This window comes from Salvelinus alpinus, chromosome 11 (genome assembly GCF_045679555.1).
Source record: "Salvelinus alpinus chromosome 11, SLU_Salpinus.1, whole genome shotgun sequence".
NCBI lineage: Eukaryota > Metazoa > Chordata > Actinopteri > Salmoniformes > Salmonidae > Salvelinus > Salvelinus alpinus.
The window spans coordinates 42,236,094-42,262,399 of NC_092096.1; the positions used below are offsets into that span (position 1 = coordinate 42,236,094).

At 47.0% G+C, this 26,306-nt stretch overlaps 1 protein-coding gene across 6 annotated transcripts in view; it reads right to left on the minus strand.

Moving 5' to 3' along the window:
• LOC139534206 (protein bicaudal D homolog 1-like) overlaps nucleotides 1-23,765 on the minus strand; it is a 38,718-nt gene extending 14,953 nt beyond the window's left edge. For 2 of the 6 annotated variants that reach the window (XM_071333116.1, XM_071333115.1), the window contains exon 1: nucleotides 3,762-4,312. In XM_071333116.1, the coding sequence (XP_071189217.1) occupies nucleotides 3,762-4,034 (273 nt within the window). In that variant the 5' untranslated portion in view covers nucleotides 4,035-4,312. Of the gene's footprint in view, nucleotides 1-3,761; nucleotides 4,328-23,071 lie in introns of those variants that run through there. The other 4 variants (XM_071333113.1, XM_071333117.1, XM_071333112.1 and 1 more) reach the window with 4 other exon arrangements.
• Nucleotides 23,766-26,306: the final 2,541 nt, after the last annotated feature.

The window sequence follows — 26,306 nt, forward strand, 5'->3', positions numbered from 1 at the left end:
CCTTGTCCTAGTGCGGCTATGTCTCTGCCTGGCTAGGACAGACCTTGTCCTAGTGCGGCTATGTCTCTGCCTGGCTAGGACAAACATTATCCTAGTGCGGCTATGTCTCTGCCTGGCTAGGACAAACATTATCCTAGTGCGGCTATGTCTCTGCCTGGCTAGGACAAACATTATCCTAGTGCGGCTATGTCTCTGCCTGGCTAGGACAGACCTTGTCCTAGTGCGGCTATGTCTCTGCCTGGCTAGGACAGACCTTGTCCTAGTGCGGCTATGTCTCTGCCTGGCTAGGACAGACCTTGTCCTAGTGCGGCTATGTCTCTGCCTGGCTAGGACAGACATTGTCCTAGTGCGGCTATGTCTCTGCCTGGCTAGGACAGACCTTGTCCTAGTGCGGCTATGTCTCTGCCTGGCTAGGACAGACATTGTCCTAGTGCGGCTATGTCTCTGCCTGGCTAGGACAGACATTGTCCTAGTGCGGCTATGTCTCTGTCTGGCTAGGACAGACCTTGTCCTAGTGCGGCTATGTCTCTGCCTGGTTAGGACAGACCTTGTCCTAGTGCGGCTATGTCTCTGTCTGGCTAGGACAGACATTATCCTAGTGCGGCTATGTCTCTGCCTGGCTAGGACAGACCTTGTCCTAGTGCGGCTATGTCTCTGTCTGGCTAGGACAGACCTTGTCCTAGTGCGGCTATGTCTCTGTCTGGCTAGGACAGACCTTGTCCTAGTGCGGCTATGTCTCTGTCTGGTTAGGACAGACCTTGTCCTAGTGCGGCTATGTCTCTGCCTGGTTAGGACAGACCTTGTCCTAGTGCGGCTATGTCTCTGCCTGGCTAGGACAAACATTATCCTAGTGCGGCTATGTCTCTGTCTGGCTATTCCTGCTTTTTGATGTCAGGAAGTGGTGAGAGGAGATGTCTCAATATATTATTCCTCAGAGGAGAGGACACTTTCTCTGCTCCTTCTGAAGATAAACAAATGACATCATTTACAGGAAGAGGGTGAGTCAGCAGACGTACTGCTAGGATGCTCTAGTCAGGGAGAAGCACAGAGGCTTTAGGGCTGTAGTCTAGAGAGGTATTAAGAGCACATGGGAGGGTTTAAGGCTGTAGTCTAGAGAGGTATTAAGAGCACATGGGAGGGTTTAGGGCTGTAGTCTAGAGAGGTAGTAAGAGCACATGGAGGGTTTAGGGCTGTAGTCTAGAGAGGTATTAAGAGCACATGGGAGGGTTTAAGGCTGTAGTCTAGAGAGGTATTAAGAGCACATGGGAGGGTTTAGGGCTGTAGTCTAGAGAGGTATTAAGAGCACATGGGAGGGTTTAGGGCTGTAGTCTAGAGAGGTATTAAGAGCACATGGGAGGGGTTAGGGCTGTAGTCTAGAGAGGTATTAAGAGCACATGGAGGGTTTAGGGCTGTAGTCTAGAGAGGTAGTAAGAGCACATGGGAGGGTTTAGGGCTGTAGTCTAGAGAGGTATTAAGAGCACATGGGAGGGTTTAGGGCTGTAGTCTAGAGAGGTATTAAGAGCACATGGGAGGGTTTAGGGCTGTAGTCTAGAGAGGTATTAAGAGCACATGGGAGGGTTTAGGGCTGTAGTCTAGAGAGGTATTAAGAGCACATGGGAGGGTTTAGGGCTGTAGTCTAGAGAGGTATTAAGAGCACATGGGAGGGTTTAGGGCTGTAGTCTAGAGAGGTATTAAGAGCACATGGGAGGGTTTAGGGCTGTAGTCTAGAGAGGTATTAAGAGCACATGGGAGGGTTTAGGGCTGTAGTCTAGAGAGGTATTAAGAGCACATGGGAGGGTTTAGGGCTGTAGTCTAGAGAGGTATTAAGAGCACATGGGAGGGTTTAGGGCTGTAGTCTAGAGAGGTATTAAGAGCACATGGGAGGGTTTAGGGCTGTAGTCTAGAGAGGTATTAAGAGCACATGGGAGGGTTTAGGGCTGTAGTCTAGAGAGGTATTAAGAGCACATGGAGGGTTTAGGGCTGTAGTCTAGAGAGGTATTAAGAGCACATGGGAGGGTTTAGGGCTGTAGTCTAGAGAGGTATTAAGAGCACATGGAGGGTTTAGGGCTGTAGTCTAGAGAGGTATTAAGAGCACATGGGAGGGTTTAGGGCTCTTTCCAACAGACAAACACAGACACACTCAGGGACGCCTGGTCAAGCAGTCAAACACAGTCTATGGTCTTCATCCAAAGATGGTGGTTGGTGTTAACAGTAGAGATGGAATGATCAAACCGCAGCTGCTGGTTCTGAAGTCCGCCCCTCTACAAGGTGGGCCCGGTTGAAAACATGGCGGTTCAAACCCGCAGGTTGGTATTGGTTTCCACAGAGAGGCAGACTGTCTGAGACGTAATCTGATGTCATCCCCTGTGCTTTCTCTCTTCTCCGTCTTCTCTCTCTCTCTCTCGCTCTCCTTCCCTCACTCTCTCTCTCTGTTTTAGGTTTGTCCTCGTCTCAGAGAGAGAGAGAGTGTGAGAGAGAGTGTGTGAGAGAGAGTGTGTGAGAGAGAGTGTGTGAGAGAGTGTGCAAGAGAGAGAGAGAGAGAGAGAGAGAGAGTGTGTGAGAGAGAGAGAGAAGAGAGCGTGTGAGAGAGAGAGAGAGAAGTGAGAGGAGAGAGAGGAGAGAAAGCACAGGGGACATCAGATTACATCATATACCATGTAAGTGATATTAGCCTCTCAATATATTGATGATCAACCAGTCGTTTCCTGGAATCTCCAATATGACAAAGTAAATAATACCACAGACAATAACAGACTTGTGGCGTCTGAGGTGTGTGTGCGTCATTATAACATTGCTACAGTAAACTGGGTCTGTTTTAGTCCCCTTCTTCACTCCAGTTCTCATCACAGACAGATAGATGTTCGAGTCATTCAGAGATCTCTAACCAGTTACACTCACTCGTTGTCCAGGTGTTAAATAGAAATCTGTGCCACTCACTCATATAGTCCTACAGTATTTCCAGGCATCACTAAAAAATCTGTTACACTGTTTTGTGTCCTACTTTCAGAGAGACATCCTGCTGACACAGCACCTTAGGGTGACACAGCACCTCCGTCACCCACTCAACTTCGAAAAATAAAATACTACCTTTCTTGGCCCAATAGTTACATCATTAAAAGCCAAACCTTCACTTCATTTGAACGTACCTAGAAAGTTAAAACTAAGCCCCCTCCTCGTCCACTGTACATAGAACCCCCTGATGCCCCCACAGTCCCCCAGACGGTTCACCAGCCCCCATATACTGTACATGCTCCAGTGTGGGCCGAGCCCGCCCCAGCAGCACAGCTCTGGTGTCCGTACCCCCCCCCCCATGTTTCCTGGTCTTCCACATTGACATGTGTATCTGCCCCAACAGGTAGTTTACTAGGCAGTCCCTTTCCCTGTAGGCTACGTTATACCTAGACCCTCCAACGTATAGGTCCAGAGTCAGCCCCAACCCTAGCCCTGTACACCACCCACCCAGGACAGAAAAAAGACAACCAGCCTGGAACAAGAAAAAAAACTGTCTCCTCCTCCCAACAGAAGACCCCCCCCCCCCACCCCCACCGATGGATCAAGGTGCGACACGTATCTGTTCGCAGTGATAACCCCGTGAATTATCCTCCACTGTAGATCAACAGTACGCTTTTTCTATCGGAGGCGTATACAAGGAGCGCAAACATCCTCTCAGAGAATAGCCAGGTCCCAAATCCCCCCGGCCACCATGTTGCCCTCAGCCCATCCTCAGCCCGGAGTCTTGAACTACAGGATCATTCCCTCACCCTGCTGGTGTTCCCCCGACGGTCCCGTCTCTGCTTAATCCCCAGCATCTCTCTAAACAAGCACGGCAGTGCAGAATGGACTCCCTCCAACACCTGCTGCAGCAGCCTGGCGGACTTTATGGAGGAATCGTCCACCATGTCACCGGCAGATTTCCACCCAGCCTCTTCTTGCGGGTCACCCGACCCAGTGAACCACGCTCTCACACGCTGGCAGAGGTCAGCACTCTGATCTGGATCAGTGGGTTGTGAAAATGTTGCTCCTCCATGAAACATCTCTGTGAACACCCAAAGCACAGGAAGCTGTCACTCTGGACCCAGTGTCCACCAGCCCTTGGCCCCCCTCATGCAAACGGAGGTGTAACGCTCCAAGAAAGAGAGAGAGAATTGTTGTCATTTAGCGGACACTCTGATCCAGAGCGACTCACAGTAGTGAGTGCATATGTAGCACATGGGGATGTGTGAAACGTACTCCTCAGCCTTAAGGTGTCCCGTTTGCGTCGCCTCCTCAGCTAGCTTTTTAGGTGGCGCGATCAGCTAAGACGCTTGAGGGAAGAAAAGAAAAAAAGACGCTTGAGGGAGGATGGTCACGTGTGTTTGTGAGACAGAGGTCCCGAGTTGGAGCCAGATATGGGCCAAATCGCAAGGACGTGTTACTCGCTAAGCAAGCAGCGCGAAATCCTTTACACATAGATTTCCAGCATTGGAAAATTCCAGTAATCGAACCTACTACCCTGGCGTTGCTAGCGCCATGCGCTACCAACTGAGCCACACGGGACTGGACCACGGAGACTGACTACGAGACCACACCCTGCGGAGGGAGCCACCAGACGGCGACAGAGAAAGAGACAGACTGTCTGCTCCTCTGACAGAGGCCCTCTCAGTCTTTATTATCTCATAGGATACCACGGTCTGCAGAAAAGATGGCGGGGAAATTAGCTTTGTTAGTTACTATAATCACAGACTATTTTACTTTCTCCCAACCTCTCTCTCTCTCTTTCCCTCACGGCCAGCCTGACAGAGAAGAATGGGAGAGATATTAACATTTTGAAATTGGTTCTTGCACTTTGCCTGTTATACAGTCCCCCTCTATCTCCCTCCCTCTTCCATTTCGCTTTATCTCTCCTTTTTCCCTCTCCTTTGTGTCTTTAGACAACTACTCTAAGAGACCAGTAATGGGCCGTACCTCTGAGTTTCTCACACTGTCCCTCCCTGTAGAGCTAGCCAGTGTTGTGGACTGCCAGTGCCAAGGATTCACATAGCTTTCTGCTGAGGTATCAACAGACCAAACAACACACATCAACCAAAGGGGTCGAATGAAAGTGACCCATACGCTTTATTTGATCTGTGTTACATAATTGGACACTCACATACACACAGCAGTATTCAGCAACCATTCTCACAGACAGGCGTTTCCCAAGACAATAGACGGATTCACCATACTGCCCTGTCTCTCTACCCTTCTTCCCTCTTCGGTTCTCTTTATAATGGATAGACAGTACCCTTTCCCCGTCCCCTCTCCCTCAGGCGGACTCATCTGACACACTCATTAACAGGGGTGATGTCATCATTAGCAGCTCTTTGAGCTCACACAGGGCCATGCTCTGGCACAGTGACACCCTGTTAAACTCTCCATTTCACGCCATCTTGGATCTGTCAGGAGCCATCTGACCCGTGCCAGACTAATACAGCACCTGTGGAGAGAAACACTGGTCTACAGTCCTGGAGACACACACTCCTGTTAGATACACAGCCCATCTTCTACCCCCTAGTATGTACAATGCAGGATTTCATTCCAGCCCAGCTCTAAAACACACCCGATTCAACTACTGTAACTAAGGTCTTGATTATTATGGAATGCTTGAATCAGGGTGCTGGGCTAGAACAAATACCTGCACCTCCTATAACTCTCCCAGGACAAGGGTTGGTGACCACAGCTGTCATATCTTAGCGTCACCACACTACACTCACAGCATGGGGCCCAGTTCGATCGATATGAAGGACATATCACTGTTAGTTAATTGACTTTTTTCCTGCCTGGTCGGTCGATGACACAGTGACAGTGGAGGACCTCTGGACTAGAGTAATCAGTCTATAGCCGAGCCCCCCCCTCTGGGCGACAGGAGGTGGGCTGGAGGGAGGGGAGTGGAGTGGTGATTCAAGGACAATTCATTCTGTAGACATTGCACTGTACATGTAACTGCCAAAATTAAATGAACCACTTGGGTAAATAGGGTGCCATTTGGATGCAGCCCAGCTACAGTAGCTGTTGAAGAAAACAGTTAGCCTACTGTTAAGGGATTTCATCCACTCTGGGGTTTGAAAGGTCTGTGAGACTTTAGCCATTCAGTCAAAGTAGGCCTCACGTATTCCTTTGCCCACAGTGACTCCACAATAAACTGAAAAGATTCAGGTGACATACTACAGTAAGTGTGAAGAAGTACTTACTTTAGTGTTTCAGATCATTCTGCACAATAGCAGCATGATCAGATGAGGGATAGATTCCCAGCCAACTACACTATACCCCACAGTGGGAAAGACATAATGCATTTGGGTACCCAAGTGTGGCTAATGGTGTTTCCTAATAGATCTAAGCCATTCTCCTTGATCTGAGAGTCAATGATAGACGGTCAGTAGCTATACCATAACTCACACTAATGCCTTAGTATAGACATGCAGACATGGATCCATTTGCTTCCTGTCAAGGTAAGGTCCAGGTAGCAGTGGCTCTCGGACACTGATCTAGGATCAGCTTACCATCCCACACATTCTAAAATTAACCATTAGGCCTTAGAACACAAAACTGACCTGGGATCAGCGTCTGGGGACAACTTGATTATATACAGTTCATAATAGAGTTGTCAAGCTAGAGAAGGATACCATCCCATTGGTTGTTTGTGTATGACATCATGGGAGTTGAGGGTTGTGCTGGGCGCTTCTGCTTTTAGCCTGACAGCAGTGCTAATGCACGCTGAATTTTTCATATTTTTTTTCAATCAAACACAAAACCTTTCCCCCTACTTCCCCTTTAACAGCCCTTGCTTCCAACATGTGACTATAAAACCTTTCCCATTTTAAACTCCCTTCACAAGGGTCACACATTGATCATTCAGTTATTTTTGATTTATTTCTCCTTTATTTAACCAGGTAGGCCAGTTGAGACCAAGTTCTCATTTACAACCGCGACCTGGCCAAGATAAAGCAAAGCAGTGCAACAAAAACAACACAGAGTTACACATAAACAAACGTACAGTCAATAACACAATAGAAAATAAAAATAGAAAAATCAATGTAAAATGTGTGCAAATGTAGAAGAGTAGGGAGGTAAGGCAATAAATAGGCCATAGAGGCGAAATAATGACAATTTAGCATTTATACTGGAGTGATAGATGTGCAGATGATGATGTGCAAGTAGAGATACTAGGGTGCAAAAGAGCAAGAAGATAAGTAATAATATGGGGATGAGGTAGTTGGGTGTGCTATTTACAGATTGGCTGTGTACAGGTACAGTGATTGGTAAGCTGCTCTGACAGCTGATGCTTAAAGTTAGAGAGGGAGATATAAGACTCCAGCTTCAGATATTTTTGCAATTCGTTCCAGAGAACTGGAAGGAAAGGTGGCCAAAGGAAGTGTTGGCTTTGGGGATGACCAGTGCAATATACCTGCTGGAGCGAGTGCTACGGGTGGGTGTTGCTATGTTGACCAGTGAGCTGAGATAAGGCGGGGCTTTACCTAGCAAAGACTTATAGATGACCTGGAGCCAGTGGGTTTGGCGACGGATATGTAGTGAGGGCCAGCCAACGAGAGCATACAGGTCGCAGTGGTGGGTGGTATAAGGGGCTTTGGTGACAAAACGGATGGCACTGTGATAGCAAACTGGATGTAGTCTGAGTAGAGTGTTGGGGGATATTTTGTGAATGACATCGTCGAAGTCAAGGATCGGTAGGATAGTCAGTTTTACCAGGGTATGTTTGGCAGCATGAGTGAATGAGGCTTTGTTGCGAAATAGGAAGCCGATTCTAGAATTCATTTTGGATTGGAGATGCTTAATGCGAGTCTGGAAGGAGAGTTTACAGTCTAACCAGACACTTAGGTATTTGTAGTTATCCACATATTCTAATTCAGAACCGTCCAGAGTAGTGATGCTAGTCGGGCGGGAGGGTGCGGGCAGCAATCGGTTGAAGAGCATGCACTTAGTTTTATTAGCATTTAAAAGCAGTTGGAGGCCACGGAAGGAGTGTTGTATGGCGTTGAAGCTCGTTTGGAGGTTTGTTAGCACAGTGTCCAATGAAGGGCCAGATGTATACAGAATGGTGTCGTCTGCATAGAGGTGGATCAGAGAATCATCAGCAGCAAGAGCGACATCATTGATATATACAGAGAAATGAGTCGGCCCGAGAATTTAACCCTGTGGCACCCCCATAGAGATTGCCAGAGGTCCGGACAACAGGTCCTCCAATTTGACACACTGAACTCTATCTGAGAAGTAGTTGATGAACCAGGCGAGGCAGTCATTTGAGAAGCCAAGGCTATTGAGTCTGCCGATAATAATGTGGTGATTGACAGAGTCGAAAGCCTTGGCCAGGTCGATGAAGACGGCTGCAGTACTGTCTTTTATCGATGGCGGTTATGATATCGTTTAAGACCTTGAGCGTGGCTGAGGTGCACCCATGACCAGCTCGGAAACCAGATTGCATAATGGAGAAGGTATGGTGGGATTCGAAATGGTCGGTGATCTGTTTATTAACTTGGCTTTCGAAGATTTTAGAAAGGCAGGGCAGGATGGATATACAGTGGGGAGAACAAGTATTTGATACACTGCCGATTTTGCAGGTTTTCCTACTTACAAAGCATTTAGAGGTCTGTAATTTTTATCATAGGTACACTTCAACTGTGAGAGACGGAATCTAAAACAAAAATCCAGAAAATCACATTGTATGATTTTTAAGTAATTAATTTGCATTTTATTGCATGACATAAGTATTTGATCACCTACCAACCAGTAAGATTTCCGGCTCTCACAGACCTGTTAGTTTTTCTTTAAGACGCCCTCCTGTTCTCCACTCATTACCTGTATTAACTGCACCTGTTTGAACTCGTTACCTGTATAAAAGACACCTGTCCACACACTCAATCAAACAGACTCCAACCTCTCCACAATGGCCAAGACCAGAGAGCTGTGTAAGGACATCAGGGATAAAATTGTAGACCTGCACAAGGCTGGGATGGGCTACAGGACAATAGGCAAGCAGCTTGGTGAGAAGGCAACAACTGTTGGCGCAATTATTAGAAAATGGAAGAAGTTCAAGATGACGGTCAATCACCCTCGGTCTGGGGCTCCATGCAAGATCTCACCTCGTGGGGCATCAATGATCATGAGGAAGGTGAGGGATCAGCCCAGAACTACACGGCAGGACCTGGTCAATGACCTGAAGAGAGCTGGGACCACAGTCTCAAAGAAAACCATTAGTAACACACTACGCCATCATGGATTAAAATCCTGCAGCGCACGCAAGGTCCCCCTGCTCAAGCCAGCGCATGTCCAGGCCCGTCTGAAGTTTGCTAATGACCATCTGGATGATCCAGAGGAGGAATGGGAGAAGGTCATGTGGTCTGATGAGACAAAAATAGAGCTTTTTGGTCTAAACTCCACTCGCTGTGTTTGGAGGAAGAAGAAGGATGAGTACAACCCCAAGAACACCATCCCAACTGTGAAGCATGGAGGTGGAAACATCATTCTTTGGGGATGCTTTTCTGCAAAGGGGACAGGACGACTGCACCGTATTGAGGGGAGGATGGATGGGGCCATGTATCGCGAGATCTTGGCCAACAACCTCCTTCCCTCAGTAAGAGCATTGAAGATGGGTCGTGGCTGGGTCTTCCAGAATGACAACGACCCAAAACACACAGCCAGGGCAACTAAGGAGTGGCTCCGTAAGAAGCATCTCAAGGTCCTGGAGTGGTCTAGCCAGTCTCCAGACCTGAACCCAATAGAAAATCTTTGGAGGGAGCTGAAAGTCCGTATTGCCCAGCGACAGCCCCGAAACCTGAAGGATCTGGAGAAGGTCTGTATGGAGGAGTGGGCCAAAATCCCTGCTGCAGTGTGTGCAAACCTGGTCAATAACTACAGGAAACGTCTGATCTCTGTAATTGCAAACAAAGGTTTCTGTACCAAATATTAAGTTCTGCTTTTCTGATGTATCAAATACTTATGTCATGCAATAAAATGCTAATTAATTACTTAAAAATCATACAATGTGATTTTCTGGATTTTTGTTTTAGATTCCGTCTCTCACAGTTGAAGTGTACCTATGATAAAAATTACAGACCTCTACATGCTTTGTAAGTAGGAAAACCTGCAAAATCGGCAGTGTATCAAATACTTGTTCTCCCCACTGTAGGTCTATTACAGTTTGGGTCTAGAGTGCCTCCTCTTTTGAAGAGGGGGATGACCGCGGCAGCTTTTCAATCTTTGGGGATCTCAGACGATACGAAAGAGAGGTTGAATAGGCTAGTAATAGGGGTTGCAACAATTTCGGTGGATAATTTTAGAAAGAGAGAGTCCAGATTGTCTAGCCCAGCTGATTTGTAGGGATCCAGATTTTGCAGCTCTTCCAGAACATCAGCTGTCTGGATTTGGGTGAAGGAGAAGCAGGGGGAGGGGGGGGGGGGGGTTGGGCAAGTTGCTGCAGGGGGTGCTGAGATGTTGGCCGGGGCAGGGGTAGCCAGGTGGAAAGCATGGCCAGCCGTAGAAAAATGCTTATTGAAATGATCGATTATCGTAGATTTATCGGTGGTGACAGTGTTTCCTATCCTCAGTGCAGTGGGCAGCTGGGAGGAGGTGCTCTTATTCTCCATGGACTTTACAGTGTCCCAAAACTTTTTGGAATTAGTGCTACAGGAAGCAAATTTCTGTTTGAAAAAGCTAGCCTTAGCTTTCCTAACTGACTGAGTATATTGGCTCCTGACTTCCTTGAAATGTTGCATATCGCAGGGGCTATTCGATGCGAATGCAGAACGCCACAGGATGTTTTGGTGTTGGTCAAGGGCAGTCAAGTCTGGGGTGAACCAAGGGCTATATCTGTTCTTAGTTCTACATTTTTTGAATGGGGCATGCTTATTTAAGATGGAGAGGAAAGCACTTTTGAAGAGCAACCAGGCATCCTCTACTGACGGGATGAGGTCAATATCCTTCCAGGATACCCGGGCCAGGTCGATTAGAAAGGCCTGCTCGCTGAAGTTTTTTATTCTTAATGCAAGAAGAGACAAGTAGAGAGACAATGCACTCCAATAAGCTCATTACACTATCACTGATAGCCTAGGGTTTATTGAACAATATAAAGACCATTGGACCATGTTATAGGATGGCGAGACGGATGGATTTAGGAAAATGTTGATGGTGAGAATATAGTCGATAACACAGCAGTACTCTAATTGGGTTAGGGTGTGTGTGTGTGTGTGTGTGTGTGTGTGTGTGTAATATGTATAGCAGAGAGGAATATGGGGCAGATTTAGATACAGGTGTGTGTATGTAGCATGATGTAATATGTGTGTAATGTATAGCTATAGAGTGAGGGAGGCTTTACAGGCTTAGATAAAGCAATGTATAGCAGAGAGGTGTAGATTGACCTGTCAATTGTAGATAGCCTGTTATTACTTCACCCAGCTCCTCCCAGACACTGGTGCACTTTACACAGGAAATGGAAAATGCTCACTTCAAGGACTCTTAACAGTTACTGATATTCCTTAAACACTTCTCTCCCGCTCTCTCTCTCTCCCTCCCTGGCCTTATACTCTCTCCCTCTCCATTTGAGATTGCATTTGCTAAGTGAAGTAGCTCTGTAAACATACAGCACTGTACATATACAGGGAGCTCCAAAAGTGTTGGGACAGTGAAACATTATAAGTTATTTTGGCTCTGTACTCCAGCACTTTGGAATTGAAATTATACAAGTGCAGACTGTCAGGTATTGGGACAAATTCACTTAAATATGTATTAAAGTAGTACAAAGTTAAGTATTTGGTCCCATATTCCTAGCACACAATGACTATATCAAGCTTGTGACTACAAATTTGTTTGATGCATTTGCTGTTTGTTTTGGTTGTGTTTCAGATTATTTTGTGCCCAATAGAAATGAATGGTAAATAATGTATTTTGTCATCTTGGAGTCACTTATACTGTATAATATGTTTCTAATTAACTGAATTACATTTTTATTTTTATTTTTTACATTGTTTGCAAACTGATATTTGACACGTATCAATGCCAAAATAATAGGCAAACAGGCAAGCCCCCCAACACTTTTTTACCTAAAAGTGTTGGGCTCAAAACAGGTGGGGCTCTGCCTTGAATAACGGGTCACCACTGGGTAGCATCCACATGAATGTAGAAGTGTTTAGAAACATACATGTTCTTATTTACAATAAAAGCGACTCCAAAATGACACAAAACATAATTTCCCATTCATTTCTACTGAACACAAAATAATCTGAAATGAAAGCTGACAGTCTACACTTCAACCTCATAGTAATTGTATCATTTCAAAGTGCTGGAGTACAGAGTCAAAACATAAAAATTGTCACTGGCCCAATACTTTTGGAGCTCACTGTACTACATAGTACTATAGCCTACTCTTTGAAAACCACTTCCAATGAACAAATTAATGCACCATTTCCTGGATGGAGTGAGTGTACGTTATGTTCCCAAAGCAAATAAATAACATGAGTGGAGACTAAATATACCTCCCTTCAAAACGAATCTAATGGGCTACTGTGGAGCAAGCTGATTAACATTAAGTAGTCAGTAGATCTTTATTGCCAAGGCTGGTCCTTCTGGGTCATATCCTGCTTTTAACCAATGGCTATTAGATTATATTATACCAGGACTCAATTACCTAATGTTTTACAATCCGAATAGCAGAAGACAGACTATGTCATTGTAGGTTAATGTCTGAATTAGAAAATGGTGGTTTAAATGCAGGCTTCAATTTGACTAAGGGAAATATCTAGCATAACCACTTGGCACCTGGACATTCTCTTGAAGAAAAACATTATACATCACAAATGTGTTATTATATATGGTCATTTTATCAATTGAACCTTTGTAATTAGAAATGTCCATTCCATTGATTAACTAATCAATCTGTACCACGACCACCACCAAAAGTGATCTTTTCCCTTTGCTTTTTCATGAGCATCCTTTCATCAAACCTGCTGATAGCAATTAGTGATGAAAGGTTTGCAGACCCAATAGTGCTTAGATACACTGACTCCTGCTACCTGTACACTGAGGAGACCTTGTGAGGTAATTGAGTTGATAATTACCAATCAGGCTTGTACATTCCCATTAAATAAATCTGACAGTCTAGCACAACACTACCATGATGAAAGCAGAGCATGCTATGATGAATCATTTATGACAGAGTCTCTCTTTTGCCCTTTCATCCAGGAAAGCTCAGAGAAGGAACACGGTGGTCATGGTGGACTGTTTCCAGTAAAGCTCAGAGAGGGAACACGGTGGTCATGGTGGACTGTTTCCAGTAAAGCTCACAGAAGGAACACGGTGGTCATGGTGGACTGTTTCCAGTAAAGCTCACAGAGGGAACACGGTGGTCATGGTGGACTGTTTCCAGTAAAGCTCAGAGAGGGAACACGGTGGTCATGGTGGACTGTTTCCAGTAAAGCCCACAGAAGGAACACGGTGGTCATGGTGGACTGTTTCCAGTAAAGCTCACAGAAGGAACACGGTGGTCATGGTGGACTGTTTCCAGTAAAGCTCAGAGAGGGAACACGGTGGCCATGGTGGTCTGTTTCCAGTAATGCTCAGAGAGGGAACACGGTGGTCATGGTGGTCTGTTTCCAGTAATGCTCAGAGAGGGAACACGGTGGTCATGGTGGACTGTTTCCAGTAAAGCTCACAGAAGGAACACGGTGGTCATGGTGGACTGTTTCCAGTAAAGCTCACAGAAGGAACACGGTGGTCATGGTGGACTGTTTCCAGTAAAGCTCAGAGAGGGAACACGGTGGCCATGGTGGTCTGTTTCCAGTAATGCTCAGAGAGGGAACACGGTGGTCATGGTGGTCTGTTTCCAGTAATGCTCAGAGAGGGAACACGGTGGTCATGGTGGACTGTTTCCAGTAAAGCTCACAGAGGGAACACGGTGGTCATGGTGGACTGTTTCCAGTAAAGCTCACAGAGGGAACACGGTGGTCATGGTGGACTGTTTCCAGTAATGCTCACAGAGGGAACACGGTGGTCTGGGGTGGACTGTTTCCAGTAAAGCTCAGAGAGGGAACACGGTGGTCTGGGGTGGACTGTTTCCAGTAAAGCTCAGAGAGGGAACACGGTGGTCTGGGGTGGACTGTTTCCAGTAAAGCTCACAGAGGGAACACGGTGGTCATGGTGGACTGTTTCCAGTAAAGCTCAGAGAGGGAACACGGTGGTCTGGGGTGGACTGTTTCCAGTAAAGCTCACAGAGGGAACACGGTGGTCATGGTGGACTGTTTCCAGTAAAGCTCACAGAAGGAACACGGTGGTCATGGTGGACTGTTTCCAGTAAAGCTCACAGAGGGAACACGGTGGTCATGGTGGACTGTTTCCAGTAAAGCTCAGAGAGGGAACACGGTGGTCATGGTGGACTGTTTCCAGTAAAGCTCACAGAAGGAACACGGTGGTCATGGTGGACTGTTTCCAGTAAAGCTCACAGAAGGAACACGGTGGTCATGGTGGACTGTTTCCAGTAAAGCTCAGAGAGGGAACACGGTGGCCATGGTGGTCTGTTTCCAGTAATGCTCAGAGAGGGAACACGGTGGTCATGGTGGTCTGTTTCCAGTAATGCTCAGAGAGGGAACACGGTGGTCATGGTGGTCTGTTTCCAGTAATGCTCAGAGAGGGAACACGGTGGTCATGGTGGACTGTTTCCAGTAAAGCTCACAGAAGGAACACGGTGGTCATGGTGGACTGTTTCCAGTAAAGCTCACAGAAGGAACACGGTGGTCATGGTGGACTGTTTCCAGTAAAGCTCAGAGAGGGAACACGGTGGCCATGGTGGTCTGTTTCCAGTAATGCTCAGAGAGGGAACACGGTGGTCATGGTGGTCTGTTTCCAGTAATGCTCAGAGAGGGAACACGGTGGTCATGGTGGACTGTTTCCAGTAAAGCTCACAGAGGGAACACGGTGGTCATGGTGGACTGTTTCCAGTAAAGCTCACAGAGGGAACACGGTGGTCATGGTGGACTGTTTCCAGTAATGCTCACAGAGGGAACACGGTGGTCTGGGGTGGACTGTTTCCAGTAAAGCTCAGAGAGGGAACACGGTGGTCTGGGGTGGACTGTTTCCAGTAAAGCTCACAGAGGGAACACGGTGGTCATGGTGGACTGTTTCCAGTAAAGCTCACAGAGGGAACACGGTGGTCATGGTGGACTGTTTCCAGTAATGCTCACAGAGGGAACACGGTGGTCATGGTGGACTGTTTCCAGTAAAGCTCAGAGAGGGAACACGGTGGTCATGGTGGACTGTTTCCAGTAAAGCTCAGAGAGGGAACACGGTGGTCTAGGGTGGACTGTTTCCAGTAAAGCTCACAGAGGGAACACGGTGGTCACGGTGGACTGTTTCCAGTAAAGCTCAGAGAGGGAACACGGTGGTCTGGGGTGGACTGTTTCCAGTAAAGCTCAGAGAGGGAACACGGTGGTCTGGGGTGGACTGTTTCCAGTAAAGCTCACAGAGGGAACACGGTGGTCATGGTGGACTGTTTCCAGTAAAGCTCAGAGAGGGAACACGGTGGTCTGGGGTGGACTGTTTCCAGTAAAGCTCACAGAGGGAACACGGTGGTCATGGTGGACTGTTTCCAGTAAAGCTCACAGAGGGAACACGGTGGTCTGGGGTGGACTGTTTCCAGTAAAGCTCACAGAGGGAACACGTTGGTCATGGTGGACTGTTTCCAGTAAAGCTCAGAGAAGGAACACGGTGATCATGGTGGACTGTTTCCAGTAAAGCTCAGAGAGGGAACACGGTGGTCATGGTGGTCTGTTTCCAGTAAAGCTCAGAGAAGGAACACGGTGGTCATGGTGGACTGTTTCCAGTAAAGCTCAGAGAGGGAACACGGTGGTCATGGTGGACTGTTTCCAGTAAAGCTCAGAGAGGGAACACGGTGGTCATGGTGGACTGTTTCCAGTAAAGCTCAAAGAGGGAACACGGTGGTCATGGTGGACTGTTTCCAGTAAAGCTCAGAGAGGGAACACGGTGGTCATGGTGGACTGTTTCCAGTAAAGCTCAGAGAGGGAACACGTTGGTCATGGTGGACTGTTTCCAGTAAAGCTCAGAGAGGGAACACGGTGGTCATGGTGGACTGTTTCCAGTAAAGCTCAGAGAGGGAACACGGTGGTCACGGTGGACTGTTTCCAGTAAAGCTCAGAGAGGGAACACGGTGGTCACGGTGGACTGTTTCCAGTAAAGCTCACAGAGGGAACACGGTGGTCATGGTGGACTGCTTCCAGTAAAGCTCAGAGAGGGAACACGGTGGTCATGGTGGACTGTTTCCAGTAAAGCTCAGAGAGGGAACACGGTGGTCATGGTGGACTGTTTCCAGTAAAGCTCACAGAGGGAACACGGTGGTCATGGTGGACTGTTTCCAGTAAAGCTCAGAGAGGGAACACGGTGGTCATGGTGGACTGTTTCCAGTAAAGCTCACAGAGGGAACACGGTGGTCATGGTGGACTGCTTCCAGTAAAGCTCACAGAGGGAACACGGTGGTCATGGTGGACTGCTTCCAGTAAAGCTCAGAGAGGGAACACGGTGGTCATGGTGGACTGTTTCCAGTAAAGCTCAGAGAGGGAACACGGTGGTCATGGTGGACTGTTTCCAGGAAAGCTCAGAGAGGGAACACGGTGGTCATGGTGGACTGTTTCCAGTAAAGCTCAGAGAGGGAACACGGTGGTCATGGTGGACTGTTTCCAGTAAAGCTCAGAGAGGGAACACGGTGGTCATGGTGGACTGTTTCCAGTAAAGCTCAGAGAGGGAACACGTTGGTCATGGTGGACTGTTTCCAGTAAAGCTCAGAGAGGGAACACGTTGGTCATGGTGGACTGTTTCCAGTAAAGCTCAGAGAGGGAACACGGTGGTCATGGTGGACTGTTTCCAGTAAAGCTCAGAGAGGGAACACGTTGGTCATGGTGGACTGTTTCCAGTAAAGCTCAGAGAGGGAACACGTTGGTCATGGTGGACTGTTTCCAGTAAAGCTCAGAGAGGGAACACGTTGGTCATGGTGGACTGTTTCCAGTAAAGCTCAGAGAGGGAACACGTTGGTCATGGTGGACTGTTTCCAGTAAAGCTCAGAGAGGGAACACGGTGGTCATGGTGGACTGTTTCCAGTAAAGCTCACAGAGGGAACACGGTGGTCATGGTGGACTGCTTCCAGTAAAGCTCACAGAGGGAACACGGTGGTCATGGTGGACTGTTTCCAGTAATGCTCACAGAGGGAACACGGTGGTCTGGGGTGGACTGTTTCCAGTAAAGCTCAGAGAGGGAACACGGTGGTCTGGGGTGGACTGTTTCCAGTAAAGCTCACAGAGGGAACACGGTGGTCATGGTGGACTGTTTCCAGTAAAGCTCACAGAGGGAACACGGTGGTCATGGTGGACTGTTTCCAGTAATGCTCACAGAGGGAACACGGTGGTCATGGTGGACTGTTTCCAGTAAAGCTCAGAGAGGGAACACGGTGGTCATGGTGGACTGTTTCCAGTAAAGCTCAGAGAGGGAACACGGTGGTCTGGGGTGGACTGTTTCCAGTAAAGCTCACAGAGGGAACACGGTGGTCACGGTGGACTGTTTCCAGTAAAGCTCACAGAGGGAACACGGTGGTCTGGGGTGGACTGTTTCCAGTAAAGCTCAGAGAGGGAACACGGTGGTCTGGGGTGGACTGTTTCCAGTAAAGCTCACAGAGGGAACACGGTGGTCATGGTGGACTGTTTCCAGTAAAGCTCAGAGAGGGAACACGGTGGTCTGGGGTGGACTGTTTCCAGTAATGCTCACAGAGGGAACACGGTGGTCTGGGGTGGACTGTTTCCAGTAAAGCTCAGAGAGGGAACACGGTGGTCATGGTGGACTGTTTCCAGTAAAGCTCAGAGAGGGAACACGTTGGTCATGGTGGACTGTTTCCAGTAAAGCTCAGAGAGGGAACACGTTGGTCATGGTGGACTGTTTCCAGTAAAGCTCAGAGAGGGAACACGGTGGTCATGGTGGACTGTTTCCAGTAAAGCTCACAGAGGGAACACGGTGGTCATGGTGGACTGCTTCCAGTAAAGCTCACAGAGGGAACACGGTGGTCATGGTGGACTGTTTCCAGTAATGCTCACAGAGGGAACACGGTGGTCTGGGGTGGACTGTTTCCAGTAAAGCTCAGAGAGGGAACACGGTGGTCTGGGGTGGACTGTTTCCAGTAAAGCTCACAGAGGGAACACGGTGGTCATGGTGGACTGTTTCCAGTAAAGCTCACAGAGGGAACACGGTGGTCATGGTGGACTGTTTCCAGTAATGCTCACAGAGGGAACACGGTGGTCATGGTGGACTGTTTCCAGTAAAGCTCAGAGAGGGAACACGGTGGTCATGGTGGACTGTTTCCAGTAAAGCTCAGAGAGGGAACACGGTGGTCTGGGGTGGACTGTTTCCAGTAAAGCTCACAGAGGGAACACGGTGGTCACGGTGGACTGTTTCCAGTAAAGCTCAGAGAGGGAACACGGTGGTCTGGGGTGGACTGTTTCCAGTAAAGCTCAGAGAGGGAACACGGTGGTCTGGGGTGGACTGTTTCCAGTAAAGCTCACAGAGGGAACACGGTGGTCATGGTGGACTGTTTCCAGTAAAGCTCAGAGAGGGAACACGGTGGTCTGGGGTGGACTGTTTCCAGTAAAGCTCACAGAGGGAACACGGTGGTCATGGTGGACTGTTTCCAGTAAAGCTCACAGAGGGAACACGGTGGTCTGGGGTGGACTGTTTCCAGTAAAGCTCACAGAGGGAACACGTTGGTCATGGTGGACTGTTTCCAGTAAAGCTCAGAGAAGGAACACGGTGGTCATGGTGGACTGTTTCCAGTAAAGCTCAGAGAAGGAACACGGTGGTCATGGTGGACTGTTTCCAGTAAAGCTCAGAGAGGGAACACGGTGGTCATGGTGGACTGTTTCAAGTAAAGCTCAGAGAGGGAACACGTTGGTCATGGTGGACTGTTTCCAGTAAAGCTCAGAGAGGGAACACGGTGGTCATGGTGGACTGTTTCCAGTAAAGCTCAGAGAGGGAACACGGTGGTCACGGTGGACTGTTTCCAGTAAAGCTCACAGAGGGAACACGGTGGTCATGGTGGACTGCTTCCAGTAAAGCTCAGAGAGGGAACACGGTGGTCATGGTGGACTGTTTCCAGTAAAGCTCAGAGAGGGAACACGGTGGTCATGGTGGACTGTTTCCAGTAAAGCTCACAGAGGGAACACGGTGGTCATGGTGGACTGTTTCCAGTAAAGCTCAGAGAGGGAACACGGTGGTCATGGTGGACTGTTTCCAGTAAAGCTCACAGAGGGAACACGGTGGTCATGGTGGACTGCTTCCAGTAAAGCTCACAGAGGGAACACGGTGGTCATGGTGGACTGTTTCCAGTAAAGCTCAGAGAGGGAACACGGTGGTCATGGTGGACTGTTTCCAGTAAAGCTCAGAGAGGGAACACGTTGGTCATGGTGGACTGTTTCCAGTAAAGCTCAGAGAGGGAACACGGTGGTCATGGTGGACTGTTTCCAGTAAAGCTCGGAGAGGGAACACGTTGGTCATGGTGGACTGTTTCCAGTAAAGCTCAGAGAGGGAACACGGTGGTCATGGTGGACTGTTTCCAGTAAAGCTCAGAGAGGGAACACGTTGGTCATGGTGGACTGTTTCCAGTAAAGCTCAGAGAGGGAACACGTTGGTCATGGTGGACTGTTTCCAGTAAAGCTCAGAGAGGGAACACGTTGGTCATGGTGGACTGTTTCCAGTAAAGCTCAGAGAGGGAACACGGTGGTCATGGTGGACTGTTTCCAGTAAAGCTCACAGAGGGAACACGGTGGTCATGGTGGACTGCTTCCAGTAAAGCTCACAGAGGGAACACGGTGGTCATGCTGGACTGTTTCCAGTAAAGCTCACAGAGGGAACACGGTGGTCATGGTGTACTGTTTCCAGTAAAGCTCAGAGAGGGAACACGGTGGTCATGGTGGACTGTTTCCAGTAAAGCTCAGAGAGGGAACACGGCGGTCATGGTGGACTGTTTCCAGTAAAGCTCACAGAGGGAACACGGTGGTCATGGTGGACTGTTTCCAGTAAAGCTCACAGAGGGAACACGGTGGTCATGGTGGACTGTTTCCAGTAAAGCTCACAGAGGGAACACGGTGGTCATGGTTGACTGTTTCCAGTAAAGCTCAGAGAGGGAACACGGTGGTCATGGTGGACTGTTTCCAGCATGCATGTCTGTGCTAAAGTAGCTTTCCTTCTAAACTGAACCTGGTCTAAATGAGCAATGAGGAACAGAGTAGTCCAGCTCACAACACATCAAGGAAAACCTATAGAAGTGGTTGTTTGATACTTCCAATTTTAGCAGGTACTAACCCTGCATACTGCCATACGTCCCAAGTATAACTCTGCACCCCAAAGCCAACTGTCAGCCCCAATAAACCAATCAAAGTTTCAGTTTACGAAGTGACAGTTCATTCAGTTACTTCAGGTCCTAGGGAAGCTGATGAGGCATTTCTAGCTACGATGAGCTTTTCCCTGCTACACCAACTGGACCAGACCACCGTGTGAAAGACTACTACCCACAGGACTAGTAAAGGTAGGAAATCTACCTGTTCTCAAAGTGGTAAGGAAAACCTCTTATTACAGCGACGTGAGATAACTGTCAACAAACGGTCCAATCTAGAGAGATCATTCTGCGATCAGTTGAGCCCTTTCCCCAGTAGCAGCGGTATGCCTGAGAAACCTAGTGATCGATAGGAGTTAATTGAGATGAAATTAGGTATTGAGCTGACTCTGATGGAAACCTAGACCAGATGAAAACTTTCTCCAAGGATCAGTGGCCATGGCCAAGGGGGAGAGAGGAGGAGAGGAGAGGGGGAGAGGGTGGAGAGGAGCAGAAGTGGGACAGAGAGAAATAGAGAGAGAACTGGGGGTGGTGTAGCAAATGGGGATGTGTGAAACTTACTCCTCAGCCTGAAGTGTCCCCACTTGCACCAGTGAATATATAGCTTTTCAGCAAGCAGTGTGACGTCCTTCACAGTATCACAGAAAACAGAATGAGGGGGGGGGGGGGGATAGAGAGAGTGGAAGACGGGGTACTACAGCAAATGCTGAGCTGATTTACATCTAAATACACATGGTTTAAACTGACCTGAGATGTCTTAAAATGGCCTCACTGTGTGGCGTTATTGTTGCCATGCATATGACATATACAGAGTGGACAGGACAAGTCACAGGCATGCCTTCATTGTTGGCTGCCTACACCACGTCCAAACCAATCTAATAGCACTCCAGAATGTATGCCACACACACACACACACACACACACACACACACACACACACACACACACACACACACACACACACACACACACACACACACACACACACACACACACACACACACACACAGACCTTCAGTTACTGTAAATGCATTATCAGCTGCCTACAGACACACCCATCTGTATTATAGCTAACAAACCAGTGAATGAATACTGCCATAGGGTTCCATACGGCAAAGAAAATACTGTTTGTTGCAGATCGACAGAGTATTTGTAAAAAATGTATTACACCTTGGCACAGCGTAGCTAATTAGCATGAATTGATTATTGAAATGAACAGGAATAAATGACCAACCATGGTAGTGAAGACGTGGGTTAAAATACTATTAAAATATCCCAATTACTTTTACATATATTTGAGGGTATTCAAAAATATATATTTTTCTTTGAAAAGAAAAGTAATTTTAATATATTTGGAAATACTCTTGGAAAGTATTTAAAAAATGTAAATACAGTACACTGACTCAAATACACTCTCATGCATTTACCCAGGTATTTAAAATTAGTATTTGGTCGACTATTTGGTTTATACAAAAAAGAAAAAGTACTTGTTTTGGGCTGTGTATTTGGAAATACTCAAATACTCAGATTTTTTCAAACTTTTACACCCGATACTCATATACAAATGTATTTGAACCCAGGTCTGATGGAGAAATATGTATTATGATTATATGTAGTGTAAAGGTGAAAAGGCTTGCATTGATTAGACCAGTAATATGGCATTCTGCTTAAATCAAGTTCCATCAGGCTTGATGATGCCCTTGATTTGCTTTGTAATGTTGTTTTGTTTTGATATCAAACTCTAGTGAATTTGCAAATACTAACTGATTTACTGTGAAGCACGTGCTCACTGGTAACAATCAGAGAAAAAGATGTGGGGAAGAAGAGAGACAGACACCAATTCTGAACAGAGAACAAAGGATAGAGAGAGAGAGAGAGAGTAACAGAGGAGAGGAGAGAGAGCACTGTCCTCCTCCAATTATTTTAGAGAGGTGTGACTCTTAGAGTAGGACATAACTAACCCAAATGTGGGTGTGCCACTTAGCACTTAGTGAGTCTGCCAGTCAGATAGGGAATTGTGTACTAGAGTGATACTAAGTATACTGTATAACTTACACAATGTTCCACAGACCTACTTTTTGAATAGACGGATAACACTTCCCCCCATAGGCGTTCAAGTGTATTGCAGAATTCAGTATCTCTTTAAAAATCTGTTAAAATAGGCATGCAAAAGCTGTTTGACACATAATTAACAACCATAGTTTACATCCATCTACACACACAAAGTAGCCTACCACAGCAAACATATGATATTCCATTGCACCAAAATGCGCATCATTAGCACACCTTGGAAAGCCCATACCTGGGCGTCAGACTTGCGCATAGCATCAAGTTACTACGCTACTCCCTGCTCGGACAACAAAGACCTCTCCGTCCCCTTCCAGTTCTCTGCTGAGGCCTGTGTATCTCTGACAGACTCAGACCCGTGGTGTGGTGTCTGACTGGTGCCAACTTCTGTGGATGGGGGGGGAATCTTGCTGACATCACCCATTCATTGGAAGGGATGTAGCCTACCCGCCTGGGGGGTAAAAGGAAGTTGGATTTGGAGGCTAACTAATAAATGCATGTTTACGAATACATTTCTAGGAAGCACTGAACTTATATCACATGCGCCAATGTTTATGGTTAACTTAGGGTGTTATTTAATAGCGTGTTTTAAGTGGTTGATACCTCTTGTAGCTGCTCCAGCTCCTGTCGAAGCCCCTCTTGCTCGGCCTCTAGATCCGAATATTGCTGCTTCAGGGTCTGGTTCTCCTCCAGAACCACCAGACCGCACTCCGCAGCCCGGATCTTCTCCCGGTTCGCCTCCGCCAGCTCACGGGTCAAACGCTCCACCTCTGCCCGGCACTGTTCCACCGTCTCCCCGCATCTTCCTCCAGCAGCCATCGCTCTCCCTCTCTTCCCCTTCTCTCCTCTTCTCCTCGCCCCTGCGTCGGATGGGCAGAGAAGCGGAGGAAGAAAACAGATGTAGCCTACCGGACAACAATCCCCACACCTCCGTTGGAAGGAATCAGACGAGGAGTTTAAAAACGCATGAAAAGGGCGTTAACATCCCCGGAGCGAAATGATTGTGAACGAGAGATGAATCCCTCCATAGCTGATGTGTTGAATTAAACGGTTTCCCCTCTAGGCGTAGTAGGGTCCAGCATCACCCTTTTTCCTCTTCTTTTTTTGCTTATTCATCGGGATGCGGACGCCATCTCTCTCTATTGCCATGAAGCAGCGGCAAGGTACACACAACTCTCGCCCATCCTTCTGCTGCCTATGGCTGTGACGTCGACCGTTCACCCGCACATCTCTCCCTCTGCTGTACGGTGTGAATACTGCTCGTCACGCTGGGTTGGTCCACAGACAAGGAGGACCATGTTTATGTTGACGATGACATCTGTTGCTTTTACACCCTTTCTTCACCGTTGGTGATCACGGTTATTAATAAACTAATGTGGCAAGAAAGCTATAGGTCTAATCATTTGTTTTATACCATCCCCCTACAACAGGGGTTCCCAATACTTTTCACCCAAGGACCCCTGATATATCCCTATATATAGTCCCTATACAGTGCCTTCGGAAAGTATTCAGACCCCTTTACTTTTTCCACATTTTGTTATGTTACAGCATTAAACTAAAATTGATTAAATTAAAACAATGAATCAGTAATCTACACACAATACCCCAATGACAAAGCAAAAACATGTGTTTAGAAATGTTTGCAAATGTATTAAAAAAATAAAATTATTTACATAATTATTCAGACCCTTTGCTATGACACTCAAAATTGAGCTCAGGTGCATCCTGTTTCCTTTGATCGTCCTTCAGATGTTTCTACAACTTGATTGGAGTCCACCTGTGGTAAATTCAATTGATTGGACATGATTTGGAAAGCCACACACCTGTCTATATAAGGTCCCACCCACAGTTGACAGCGCATGTCAGAGCAAAAACCAAGCCATGAGTTTGAAGGAATTGTCTGTAGAGCTCCGAGACAGGATTGTGTCAAGGCACAGATCTGGGGAAGGGTACCAAAAAATGTCTGCATGATTGAAGGTCCCCAAGAACAGAGTGGCCTCTGTCATTCTTAAATGAAAGAAGTTTGGAACCACCAAGACTCTTCCTAGAGCTGGCCGCCCAGCCAAACTGAGCAATCGAGAGAGAATGGCCTTGGTCAGGGAGGTGACCAAGAACCCGATGGTCACTCTGACAGAGCTCTAGAGTTCCTCTGTGGAGATGGGAGAACATTCCAGAAGGACAAACGTCTCTGCAGCACTCCACCAATCAGGCCTTTATGGTAGAGCGGCCAGACGGAAGCCAACCCTCAGTAAAAGGCACGTGACAGTCCGCTTGGAGTTTGCCAATAGGCACCTAAAACATATCTGACCATGAGAAACACGATTCTGATGAAACCAAGATTAAACTCTTTGGCGTGAATGCCAAGTGTCATATCTGGAGGAAACATGACACCATCCCTACAGTGAGGCATGGTGGTGGCAGCATCATGCTGTGGGGATGTTTTTCAGCGGCAGGGACTGGGAGACTAGTCAGGTTCGAGGGAAAGATGAACGCGGAGCAAAGTACAGAGAGATCCTTGATGAAAACCTGCTTCAGAGTGCTCAGGGCCTCAGACTGGGGACAAGATTCACCTTCCAACAGAACAACGACCCTAAGCACACAGCTAAGACAACGCAGGAGTTGCTTCGGGACAAGTCTCTTAATGTCCTTGAGTGGCCCAGCCAGAACCCGGACTTGAACCCGATCGAACATCTCTGGAGAGACCTGAAAATAGCTGTGCAGCAACACTCCCCATCCAACCTGATAGAGCTTGAGAGGATCTGCAGGATCTGAAGAATGGGAGAAACTCCCCAAATACAGGTGTGCCAAGCTTGTAGTGTCATACCCAAGAAGTTTCGAGGCTGTAGTAATCGCTGCCAAAGGTGCTTCAACAAAGTACTGAGTAAAGGGTCTGAATACTTATGTAAATGTATATATAATTATTTTATTTCTATTTTTTGGGCATAACGTTCATTAACCTGTTTATCATTATGGGGTATTGTGTGTAGATTGAGGAGGAGGGAAAAAAGGATTTAATTGTAAAGTCAAGGGGTCTGAATACTTTCCGAAGGCACTGTATATGGTCCCTATTGGGACCCCTGGTATATTTTAGTCTATATCCTAAGTTGTCAACTGCAATGCCCCTATGATGTTCATTTATACGTTGCTCCAGATAGGCCACTAATACAAATCATAGTGAGAAAGATGACAGGAAACAATATCATGTTTGAGCCAGGAGAGGAAACAAAAGTGGAGATAGCATCTCTACAGTAGCTTATTTTAAGTCCTACAGCACTACCACCTGTTCAAACCAGGAACACAGCAATAAGGTCTCACAGCTGCGATACCCTTATTGAACCACAAGAGGACACACATGCCAAGCTCATCAAAATATATGTCCAATTTATTTTAAAATATGAGTTTGAATGATCCATCTTTGTAATGTTTATCAGCTTTCAGTAGCCTACTTCAGTCCATTAGCTATTTTTATTGTTTCCTGATATACATTTGAAAATTAAGTGATATAGCAACAAGCACATCTTATTTAAAAATAAATCAATACATTAATATATATATATATATATATATATATATAGTGTACCACTCACTGTTCACACCATAATAAACCAGTTATACAGAACTGTAAAATAGAAATGAAATGTTCCTCCATTTGGAATGCATGACTTTGAACTTTGGACGTTGGTTAAAGCTCAGCACTTCAGGCATTTCGGAAACACACCAAACAAATTCTTGGAAAATTCAATAACACCCACAGAAATCTGCCAGCCTTTGGCCAAACTGGTGTGTGTGTGTTATAACGTTAGCCTGTGGACGGAGACACATCTTAGCTCGTCTGATA